Consider the following 12,183-nt stretch of genomic DNA (forward strand, 5'->3'; position numbering starts at 1 on the left):
AGATAAAAGGTCCTGAGGGCTCAAACCATTCCGTTTCACAGAGAATACAAGAACACCTACACAAGAGCTTCAAACAAAGAAAATACAACCGAACAGCAAAATACGGAAACACAATGAAAAACTGAAACTTGCTTCAAATACACCAAGAATTTTAAATGTTGTCTAGCTGATTATGTTTTTGTGTTAGCTTGTGTTTTGTTTGTTGTCTCCAGAATGAACATAATGCATCGTTTACCTCTTTTACCTCGAATTCATTTTTTTTATTTTATTTTTTTACCTGATATAAATTGATCAATAGACGAAATGAGGGATCACAATTTTTTTTAACGGTTCAGTTTTAAATTGGCGTGCGTCTCTCAAACAGAAGAGCTTACAGGAAGTCAGGATACTTGTAAGTTAGTCAGAAGATGTTTATTTAAGTGACATGTTAAATGCAAAGTGCTCAAGAAACCAGCAAAACGCAGAATTTACAAGCATGGGTCTTTTCTCCCAGTACAGTTCCTTTCTGTACATCATCATTTGGTTGTTTGTCAGAAATCATGTAAGTGTTCAGTAATGATGACACTTTACTGCCTAAAACCTCTCCCAGTGATCACAATGTGCATGATAAAGCAACAACATGTCTTGATACATTTGAAATACATTAACCATAATCATTTCAATACATCAGGATTTGACGATATTTCTGCAGATCATCGATATTGTGCAAAAATTTACATTATAGTACATTATACAAGGAAAACCACTGAGCATGAAAAGTTACACTTCACTGCAGCAATTTGAAGGCAATACACTGACACTGATTCTAACAAGTTTTGGACAGAATTGAAAATCAAGTTACAACAGTAATGTCACTATTAAGTTCCTATGTTGGTGCTTGGTATTGGCAACTTGTCAAATATCTGCACTTTCACACAATTTGACAGAAAGTGGTACGGCTACATCCCTCATGTCTATGCACGAAAAAGAAGGTTTTGCAGAGAGTAGTAATAAAGAGCAGGTTTCATTTCTTTGTGACCTCTGGAGGAGGACCAAAATGATCTAGTTAATTTGAGGTACGGGTGTTATGATGAGGGGGGCAGAATTTAATCCACCATAGCTGTGTTGAGGGCAAAAGTATGGATAAACTTTCTCTCTAAAGAGTGGGGCTATGAACGAGTAGATGTGCGATCCAGAATCCACATTATAGAAAGAAATCAATCCTTTACCATGGTCCACCAAGATGCCGACTGTTTCAAGCTCCTCTTTCATATTGACTGCAACTTGTGGATTTTCAGATACAAAATATGAACCCTCATATAACTCCAAGGTCCAGTAACCATCGTAAACTGTTCGATCCGTGTCTTCTTTTATATCTACAAACTCTTTGACTACTCCCACAGCCCATTCTGTCTTTTCTTTCACCTGCACCTCAAAGTAAAACTTCCCTCTTGTGAAGCCCTCCTTTGCCAGAACACCTGGATACATCTCAAATCTATTTGGATTGTTGGGAAGATTTTGTTCATCTCCTGGAGCAACCTGTTTTCCATCTTGACTTATGACAAGTGAGCTGTCTGCTGTGTCTGGGTCAAGAGTTAAATCCACTGCATATTCTCTAATTCCTTTCATTTTAAACTCAGGAATCGTTTGCACAATTTCACCAAATATGTGTTTTGCCTCAGCTACAGCCCTCCTCACATCCTCAAAAGACATGTTACTCTGAACACTAACGCTGGTCCAGTCTTTATCCAGAGGAGAGGACAAGGTTGGGAAGTTCTGGAGAAAACTGTGATGGTCCTCAGATTGCTCCAGCTGCTCCAGCAGACTGCTTCTTCTTTCAAGCTCAGCGACTTCCATCCTCAGTTCTTTGAGAAACCCTTCAGTCTTTTGCTTCGTTGCTTTGTGTCTCTCTTCAATCACCCTAACAATCTCAGCCTGGCTTCTCTGAATGGAGGAGATGAAGTCAGAGAACACCTGAACACAGGCTTTTTTCTCTTCCTCAGCTTCTCTCTGGCTGACGTCAAGGGACTTTTCCAGCTCATCTATCTTATCAGATCGTGATTGTATCAACTTTTGGATATCTGTCTTCACTGCATCTTTTTTTACTATCACTGATTCATATTCTTTCTCTAGAGAGACAATATCATGTTTCTTGTGCTTGGTTTTAAAACATGAGACACAAACACAAGCCTGGTCAGTCCTACAGTACAATTCTGTTACCTTGTTGTGCTTTTTGCACATCCTGTCATTAAGATCACTCACAGCAACAATTAGCTTGTGGCTCCTAAGACCTGGAATTCCCTGATGAGGCTTGAGGTGGATTTGACAGAAAGACGTCAGACACGTCAGGCAAGACTTAACAGCCTTTTCTTTCATACCAGAGCAGATATCACAGAAAACGACAGGGAATCCTGGACGCTGTGGCTTTGGAGCAGAGGATTCGACTTGAACCATCTTTGCAAACTCAGCAGCTAGCTCAAATATGACGGTGTTGACGTGGAGTTCAGGCCTTGAAGAAAATGTTGTTTTGCAGAATGGACACTGGCAAATGGCGTTACTGTCCCGCTGCTTGACTCTGATTGGGTAAAGACATCCAGACAGATGGAGAACAGGAACCTCTCCTCTGACAGCAGACTGCTGGCAGTAGCAAAGTCTGTAAAATGAACCAAGTAAAAATTCAACAAGAATTCAATTCAGTGTGCAGAACAAACTGTTGTGATGGCCCTCAGCCATTTTGTGTTTTGCTGGCCTCTCTGTGTTTCTCCCGTCCCAGGTTCTCTCTGCCTGTTTCCTCGAACCTCGTTCAGGGAGATCCACCCCACCTGTAGCTTCATCTATAAAGGCACGTCCTGTCTAAGATGGCGCTCTCTCTCCTTACTGGATGACTGGTGAACCCAAGCACCCCAGTGTAGTTTTGTTTGTTCGGTTTGGTTGTATTCTATTGGCTCTTTTGATTCCTCATAATTACATACATACCTTGCACATCCAGCACCTTTCATCACACCATTGATTACTGACCTACACTTAAATCCCGTTCTTTAAATAAATTTACAGTTAATTTAACTGGTTACTGTGTGGTTTCCCTTCCTTGGTTGTGCTCTTGAATGAGTTAGGCATTACACTGTTGACATTGTACTTTTGTTTTCAGTAAAACCCAGAAAATTAATGAAATCTTACCTGCAATTTGTAACAGCCGCTCGGAGAATATAGAACGGAAATCAAAGTTACAGTGAAAACGTTTCTCTTCATTTAGTTTCGTTTCGGCATGATGGTGCTGGTGATGGGTGAAACCTCTGCTGCTCCTTTTACTTCCTGGTAGAATTTAACTATTTCCTCTCCACTCGCACTACGGGTATTTGTAACAATTACTTTTTTAATTATGAACATCTTATTGGTTCCTGACTTTGGATTTGTAGCAGCTTGTAAAGATAAAAGGTCCTGAGGGCTCAAACCATTCCGTTTCACAGAAAGTACAAGAACACCTACACAAGAGCTTCAAACAAAGAAAATACAACCGAATACTGGAACAACACGCGAAATACAGAAACACAATGAAAAACTGAAACTTGCCTTAAATACACCAAGAATTTTAAACGTTGTCAAGACGGTTATGTATTTACAGGAAGTGAGGATACTTGTAAGTTAGTCAGAAGATGTTTATTTAAGTGACATGTTAAATGCAAAGTTCTCAAGAAACCAGCAAAACGAAGAATTTACAAGCATGGGTCTTTTCTCCTAGTACAGTTCCTTTCTGTACACCATCAACAGGTCATTTGTTTGTCAGAAATCATGTAAGTTTTCAGTAATGATGACACTTTACTACCTAAAACCTCTCCCAATGATCAGAATGTGCATGATAAAGCAACAACATGTCTTGATACATTTGAAATACATTAACTATAATCATTTCAATACATCAGGATTTGACGATATTTCTGCAGATCATCGATATTGTGCAAAAATTTACATTATAGTACATTATACAAGGAAAACCACTGAACATGAAAAGTTACACTTCACTGCAGCAATTTGAAGGCAGTACACTGACATTGATTCTAACCATTTTTGGACACAACTGAAAATCAAGTTACAACAGTAATGTCACTATTAAGTTCTTATATTGTGCTTGGTATTGGCAACTTGTCAAATATCTGCACTTTCACACCATTTGACAGAAAGTGGTATCACTACATCCCTCATGTCTATGCACGAAAAAGAAGGTTTTGAAGAGAGTAGTAATAAAGGGCAGGTTTCATTTCTTTGTGACCTCTAGAGGAGGACCAAAATTATCTAGTTAATTTGAGGTACGGGTGTTATGATGAGGGGGGCAGAATTTAATCCATCATAGCTGTGTTGAGGGTTAAAGAATGGATAAAGTTTCTCTCTAAAGAGTGGGCCTATGAACGAGTAGATTTGCGATCCAGAATCCACATTATAGAAAGAAATCAATCCATTATCATGGTCCACCAAGATGCCGACTGTTTCAAGCTCTTCTTTCATATTGACTACAACTTGTGGATTTTCAGATACATAATATGAACCCTCATATAACTCCAAGGTCCAGTAACCATCGTAAACTGTTCGATCCATGAATTCTTTTGTATCTGCAAACCCTTTGACTACTCCCACAGCCCATTCTGTCTTTTCTTTCACCTGCACCTCAAAGTAAAACTTCCCTCCTGTGAAGCCCTCCTTTGCCAGAACTTGTGGACACATCTCAAATCTCTCTGAATTGTTGGGAAGATTTTGTTCATCTACTGGAGCAACCTGTTTTCCATCTTGACTTATGACAAGTGACCTGTCTGCTGTGTCTGGGTCAAGAGTTAAATCCACTGCATATTCTCTAATTCCTTTCATTTTAAACTCAGGAATCGGTTGCACAATTTCACCAAATATGTGTTTTGCCTCAGCTACAGCCTTCCTCACATCCTCAAAAGACACGTTACTCTGAACACTTACGCTGGTCCAGTCTTTATCCAGAGGAGAGGACAAGGTTGGGAAGTTCTGGAGAAAACTGTGATGGTCCTCAGACTGCTCCAGCTTTTCCAGCAGACTGCTTCTTCTTTCAAGCTCAGTGATTTCCACCCTCAGTTCTTTGAGAAACCCTTCAGCCTTTCGCTTCGTTGCTTTGTGTCTCTCTTCAATCACCCAAACAATCTCAGCCTGGCTTCTCTGAATGGAGGAGATGAAGTCAGAGAACACCTGAACACAGGCTTTTTTCTCTTCCTCAGCTTCTCTCTGGCTGAGGTCAAGGGACTTTTCAAGCTCATCTACCTTATCAGATCGTGATTGTTTCATTTTTTGGATATCTGTCTTCACTGCATCTTTTTTTACTATCACTGATTCATATTCTTCCTCTAGAGAGACAATATCATGTTTTTTGTGCTTGGTTTTAAAACATGAGACACAAACACAAGCCTGGTCAGTCCTACAGTACAGTTCTGTCACCTTGTTGTGCTTTTTGCACATCCTGTCATTAAGATCACTCACAGCAACAATTAGCTTGTGGCTCCTAAGACCAGGAATTCCCTGATGAGGCTTGAGGTGGATTTGACAGAAAGACGTCAGACACGTCAGGCAAGACTTAACAGCCTTTTCTTTCATACCAGAGCAGATATCACAAAAAACGACAGGGAATCCTGGACGCTGTGGTTTTGGAGCAGAGGATTTGACTTGAACCATCTTTGCAAACTCAGCAGCTAGTTCAGATATGACGGTGTTGACGTGGAGTTCAGGCCTTGAAGAAAATGTTGTTTTGCAGAATGGACACTGGCAAATGGCGTTACTGTCCTGCTGCTTGACACTGATTGGGTAAAGACATCCAGACAGATGGAGCACAGGAACCTCTCCTCTGACAGCAGACTGCTGGCAGTAGCAAAGTCTGTAAAATGAACCAAGTAAAAATTCAACCAGAATTCAACTCAGTGTGCAGAACAAACTGTTGTGATGGCCCTCAGCCATTTTGTGTTTTGCTGGCCTCTCTGTGTTTCTCCCATCCCAGGTTCTCTCTGCCTGTTTCCTCGAACCTCGTTCAGGGAGATCCACCCCACCTGTAGCTTCATCTATAAAGGCACGTCCTTTCTAAGATGGCGCTCTCTCTCTCCTTCCTGGATGACTGGTGAACCCAGGCACCCCAGTGTAGTTTTGTTTGTTCGGTTTGGTTGTATTCTATTGGCTCTTTTGTTTCCTCATAATTACATACACACCTTGCACATCCAGCACCTTTCATCACACCACTGATTACTGACCTACACTTAAATCCCGTTCTTTAAATAAATTTACGGTTAATTTATCTGGTCGCTGTGTGGTTTTCCTTCCTTGGTTGTACTCTTGAACGAGTTGGGCATTATACTGTTGACATTGTGTTTTTGTTTTCAGTAAAACCCAGAAAATGAAGTAAACCTTACCTGCAATTTTTATCAGCAGCTCGGAGAATATAGAACGGACATCAAAGTTACAGTGAAAACGTTTCTCTTCATTTAGTTTCGTTTCGGCATGATGCTGCTGGTGATGGGTGAAACCTCTGCTGCTCCTTTTACTTCCTGGTAGAATTTAACTATTTCCTCTCCACTCGCACTACGGGTATTTGTAACAATTACTTTTTTAATTATGAACATGTTATTGGTTCCTGACTTTGGATTTGTAGCAGCTTGTAAAGATAAAAGGTCCTGAGGGCTCAAACCATTCCGTTTCACAGAAAATAGAAGAACACCTCCACAAGAGCTTCAAACAAAGAAAATACAACCGAACAGCGAAATACGGAAACACAATGAAAAACTGAAACTTCCTTAAAATACACCAAGAATTTTAACAGGAAGTGAGGATACTTAGTCAGAAGATATTTATTTAAGTGACATGTTAATTGCAAAGTTCTCAAGAAACCGGCAAAACAAAGAATTAACAAGCATGGGTCTTTTCTCCTAGTACAGTTCCTTTCTGTACACCATCAACAGATCATTTGGTTATTTGTTTGTCATAAATCATGTAATTTTTTCAGTAATGATGACACTTTACTACCTAAAACCTCTCCCAATGATCACAATGTGCATGATAAAGCAACAACATGTCTTGATATATTTGAATTACATCAACCTTAGTCATTTCAATACATCAGGATTTGACGATGTTTCTACAGATCATCGATATCGTTCAAAAATTTACATTATAGTACATTATACAAGGAAAACCACTGAGCATGAAAAGTTACACTTCACTGCAGCTATTTGAAGCCAAAACACTGACACTGATTCTAACAATTGGACACAATTGAAAGTGAAGTTACAACAGTAATGTCACTATTAAGTTATTATATTGGTGCTTGGTATTGGCAACTTATCAAATATCTGCACTTTCACACTAATTGACAGAAAGTGGTATCGCTACATCCCTCGTGTGTGCATGAAAAGAAGGTTCTGCAGAGAGTAGTAATAAAGAGCAGGTTTCATTTCGTTGTGACCTCTAGAGGACCAAAATAATCTAGTTAGTTTGAGGTACGGGTGTTATGATGAGGGGGGCAGAATTTAATCCACCATTGTGGTACTGAGGGCAGAAGTATGGATAAAGTTTCTCTGTAAAGTGTTGGCCTTGGAAAGAGTAGATGTGCGATCCAGAATCCACATTATAGAAAGAAACCAATCCTTTATCATAGTCCACGAAGATGCCAACTGTTGGAAGCTTCTCTTTCATATTAACTGCAACTGGTGAATTTTCATATGCAAAATATGAACCCTTCTCTAACCCAAAGGTCCAGTAACCATCTGAAACTGACAGACTGTCTCCCTTTCTATCTATGGACTCTCTGACTACTCCAACAACCCAGTGATTTCTTCCTTTAACCTGCAGCTCAAAATAAAACTTCCCTCCTGTGAACCCCTCCTTTGCCAGAACTTCTGGATACTTCTCAAATCTCTTTGGATTGTTGGGAAGAAATTGTCGTTTTCCAGGAACAACCTGTTTTCCATCTTTACTTATGACAAGTGAGCAGTGTGCTGTGTCTGGGTCAAGAGTTAAATCCACTGCATGTTCTCTCATTCGTTTCATTTTGATCTCTCTTTTAATCTTTTGCACAAGACCGTCAACTCTGCATTTCACCTCATCTACAGCCCTCCTCACATCCTCAAAAGACACGTTACTCTGAACACTTACACTGGTCCAGTCTTTATCCAAAGGAGAGGACAAGGTTGGGAAGTTCTGGAGAAACCTGTGATGGTCCTCAGACTGCTCCAGCTGCTCCAGCTGACTGCTTCTTCTTTCAAGCTCAGCAACTTCCATCCTCAGTTCTTTGAGAAACCTTTCAGCCTTTTGCTTCATTACTCTGTACTTCTCGTCAATCACCTCAACAATCTCAGCCTGGCTTCTCTGAATGGAGGAGATGAAGTCAGAGAACACCTGAACACAGGCTTCTTTCTCTTCCTCAGCTTCTCTCTGGCTGACGTCAAGGGACTTTTCCAGCTCATCTATCTTATCAGATCGTGATTGTATCATCTTTTGGATATCTGTCTTCACTGCATCTTTTTTTATGATCACTGATTCATATTCTTCCTCTAGAGGGACAATATCATGACTTCTGTGGTCAGTTTGAAAACATGAGACACAAACACAAGCCTGGTCAGTCCTACAGTACAGTTCTGTTACCTTGTTGTGCTTTTTGCACATCCTGTCATCAAGATCACTCACAGGATCAATTAGCTTGTGGCTCCTAAGAACTGGAACTCTCTGATGAGGCTCAAGGTGGATTTGACAGAAAGACATCAGACACGTCAAGCAAGACATAACAGCCTTTTCTTTCATACCAGAGCAGATATCACAAAAAAAAACAACTAATCCTGGAAGCTGTGGCTTTGGAGCAGAGGCTTCGACTTGAACCATCTTTGCAAACTCAGCAGCTAGCTCAGACATGACGGTGTTGACGTGGAGTTCAGGCCTGGAAGAAAATGTTGTTTTGCAGAATGGACACTGGCAAATGACATTACTGTCCCAGTACTTGTTGATACAAGCAGTGCAGAAGTTGTGTCCACACGGCATTGACACTGGCTGGGTAAAGACATCCAGACAGATGGAGCACAGGAACCTGTCCTCTGACAGCAGACTGCTGGCAGTAGCCATATCTGTAAAACAATAACTAAGTAAAAATTCAATCAGAATTCAACTCGGTGTGCAGAACAAACTGTTGACATTGTATTTTTGTTTTCAGTAAAACCCAGAAATGAATGAAATCTTACCTGCAATTTGTAACAGCAGCTCGGAGAATATAGGACGGAAATAAAAGTTACAGTCAAAACGTTTCTCTTCATTTAGTTTCGTTTTAGCATGATGGTGCTGGTGATGGGTGAAACCTCTGCTGCTCCTTTTACTTCCTGGTAGAATTTAACTACTTCCTCTCCACTCGCACTACGGGTATTTGTAACAATTACTTTTTTAATTATGAACATCTTATTGGTTCCTGACTTTGCAGTTGTAGCAGCTTGTAAAGATAAAAGGTCCTGAGGGCTCAAACCATTCCTTTTCACAGAAAATACAAGAACACCTCCACAAGAGCTTCAAACAAAGAAAATACAACCGAATACTGGAACAACACTCGAAATATAGAAACACAATGAAAAACTGAAACTTGCTTCAAATACACCAAGAATTTTAAATGTTGTCAAGTCGATTATCTTTTTACAGGAAGTCAGGATACTTGTAAGTTAGTCAGAAGATATTTATTTAAGCGACATGTTAAATGCAAAGTGCTCAAGAAACCAGCAAAACAAAGAATTAACAAGCATGGGTCTTTTCTCCTAGTACAGTTCCTTTCTGTACACCATCAACAGGTCATTTGGTTGTTTCAGAAATCATGTAATTTTTCAGTAATGATGACACTTTACTACCTAAAACCTCTCCCAATGATCACAATGTGCATGATAAAGCAACAACATGTCTTGATACATGTGAATTACGTTAGCCTTAGTCATTTCAATACATCAGGATTTGACGATGTTTCTGCAGATCATCGATATTGTGCAAAAATTTACATTATAGTACATTATACAAGGAAAACCACTGAGCATGAAAAGTTACACTTCACTACAGCAATTTGAAGGCAATACACTGACACTGATTCTAACAATTTTTGGACAGAATTGAAAGTCAAGTTACAACAGTAATGTCACTATTTAGTTCTTATACTGGTGCTTCGTATTGGCAACTTGTCAAATATCTGCACTTTCACACTATTTGACAGAGAGTGGTATTGCTATATCCCTCATGTCTATGCATGAAAAAGAAGGTTCTGCGGAGAGTAGTAATAAAGAGCAGGTTTCATTTCTTTGTGCCCTCTAGAGGACCAAAATAATCTAGTTAGTTTGAGGTATTGATGTTATGATGAGGGGGGCAGAATTTAAGCCGTCATTGCTGTGTTGAGGACAAAAGTATGGATAAAGTTTCTCTGTAAAGTGTTGGCCGTGGAAAGAGTAGATGTGCGATCCAGAATCCACATTATAGAAAGAAACTAATCCTTTATCATAGTCAACGAAGATGCCGACTGTTGGAAGCTTCTCTTTCATTTTGACTGCAACTTGAGAATAATTATATGCAAAATATGAACCCTCATCTAACCCAAAGGTCCAGTAACCATCTGAAATTGACAGACTGTCTCCCTTTCTATCTACAGACTCTTTGACTACTCCAACGACCCACTCTGTCTTTTCTTTCACCTGCACCTCAAAGTAAAACTTCCCTCCTGTGAAGCCCTCCTTTGCCAGAACTTCTGGATACTTCTCAAATCTCTTTGGATTGTTGGGAAGAGTTTGTCCTCCTCCTGGAGCAACCTCTTTTCCATCTTTACTTATGACAAGTGATCTGTGTGCTGTGTCTGGATCAAGAGTTAAATCCACTGCATGTTCTCTCATTGTTTTCATTTTGATCTCAGGAATCTTTTGCACAATTTCATCAACTCTGCATTTCACCTCAGCTACAACCCCCCTCACTGTCTTAAAAGACACGTTACTCTTAACACTAACGTTGGTCCAGTGTTTACCCAGAGGAGAGGACAAGGTTGGGAAGTTCTGGAGAAACCTGTGATGGTCCTCAGACTGCTCCAGCTGCTCCAGCTGACTGCTTCTTCTTTCAAGCTCAGCAACTTCCATCCTCAGTTCTTTGAGAAACCCTTCAGCCTTTTGCTTCGTTGCTCTGTGCCTCTCTTCAATCACCTCAACAATCTCAGCCTTGCTTCTCTGAATGGAGGAGATGAAGTCAGAGAACACCTGAACACAGGCTTCTTTCTCTTCTTCAGCTTCTCTCTGGCTGACGTCAAGGGACTTTTCAAGTTCATCTATCTTATCAGATCGTGATTGTATCATCTTTTGGATATTTGCCTTCACTGCATCTTTTTTTACTATCACTGATTCATATTCTTCCTCTAGAGAGACAATATCATGATTCTTGTGATCAGTTTTAAAACATGAGACACAAACACAAGCCTGGTCAGTCCTACAGTACAGTTCTGTCACCTTGTTGTGCTTTTTGCACATCCTGTCATCAAGATCAATCACAGGATCAATTAGCTTGTGGCTCCTAAGAACTGGAACTCTCTGATGAGGCTCAAGGTGGATTTGACAGAAAGACGTCAGACACGTCAGGCAAGACTTAACAGCCTTTTCTTTCACATCAGAGCAGATATCACAAAAAACGACAGGGAATCCTGGACGCTGTGGCTTTGGAGCAGAGGATTCAACTTGAACCATCTTTGCAAACTCAGCAGCTAGCTCAGACATGACGGTGTTGACGTGGAGTTCAGGCCTTGAAGAAAATGTTGTTTTGCAGAATGGACACTGGCAAATGTTGTTACTGTCCCAGTACTTGTTGATACAAGCAGTGCAGAAGTTGTGTCCACACGGCGTTGACACTGGCTGGGTAAAGACATCCAGACAGATGGAGCACAGGAACCTGTCCTCTGACAGCAGACTGCTGGCAGTAGCCATATAACAATGACTAAGTAAAAATTCAATGAGAATTCAACTCAGTGTGCGGAACAAACTGTTGACATTGAAAATGTTTTTGTTAATAGTTATATTAGTGACAAGAAATCCATAAAGTGAAGTAAATCTTACCTGCAATTTGTGACAGCAGCTCAGAGAAAGTAGAGAGGATACACCTGAAAAGGTGTCTCTTCACTGAGTTTCATTTCAGCTTGTTGACGTTGTTAAAGGGTGTAACCTGTGCTTA

At 40.2% G+C, this 12,183-nt stretch overlaps 2 protein-coding genes and 1 pseudogene across 3 annotated transcripts; all 3 read right to left on the reverse strand.

The window, feature by feature from the left end:
• Nucleotides 1-345: 345 nt before the first annotated feature.
• On the reverse strand, nt 346-5,277 carry LOC311508885 (zinc finger protein RFP-like; annotated as a pseudogene). Its single transcript has 2 exons — nt 4,939-5,277; nt 346-2,639 (listed from the first exon to the last, which is right to left on the reverse strand). The product of its transcript is annotated as a zinc finger protein RFP-like (transcript).
• Nucleotides 5,278-7,428: 2,151 nt separating this feature from the next.
• On the reverse strand, nt 7,429-9,084 carry LOC311508431 (E3 ubiquitin-protein ligase TRIM39-like; the record flags this gene model as incomplete). Its single annotated transcript, XM_084573181.1, has 1 exon — nt 7,429-9,084. One exon carries the CDS (start codon nt 9,082-9,084, stop codon nt 7,456-7,458), a length of 1,629 nt encoding a protein of 542 aa, XP_084429307.1. The 3' UTR covers nt 7,429-7,455.
• A 637-nt stretch (nt 9,085-9,721) lies between these two features.
• LOC311508432 (E3 ubiquitin-protein ligase TRIM39-like) lies at nt 9,722-11,939 on the reverse strand (the record flags this gene model as incomplete). The annotated part of the gene is made up of 1 exon (XM_084573182.1): nt 9,722-11,939. The coding sequence occupies one exon, from the start codon at nt 11,937-11,939 to the stop codon at nt 10,314-10,316; it is 1,626 nt and encodes a 541-aa protein (XP_084429308.1). The 3' UTR covers nt 9,722-10,313.
• Between the last annotated feature and the right edge of the window lie 244 nt (nt 11,940-12,183).

Source organism: Chelon labrosus (genome assembly GCF_963514085.1).
Source record: "Chelon labrosus genome assembly, chromosome: 23".
NCBI lineage: Eukaryota > Metazoa > Chordata > Actinopteri > Mugiliformes > Mugilidae > Chelon > Chelon labrosus.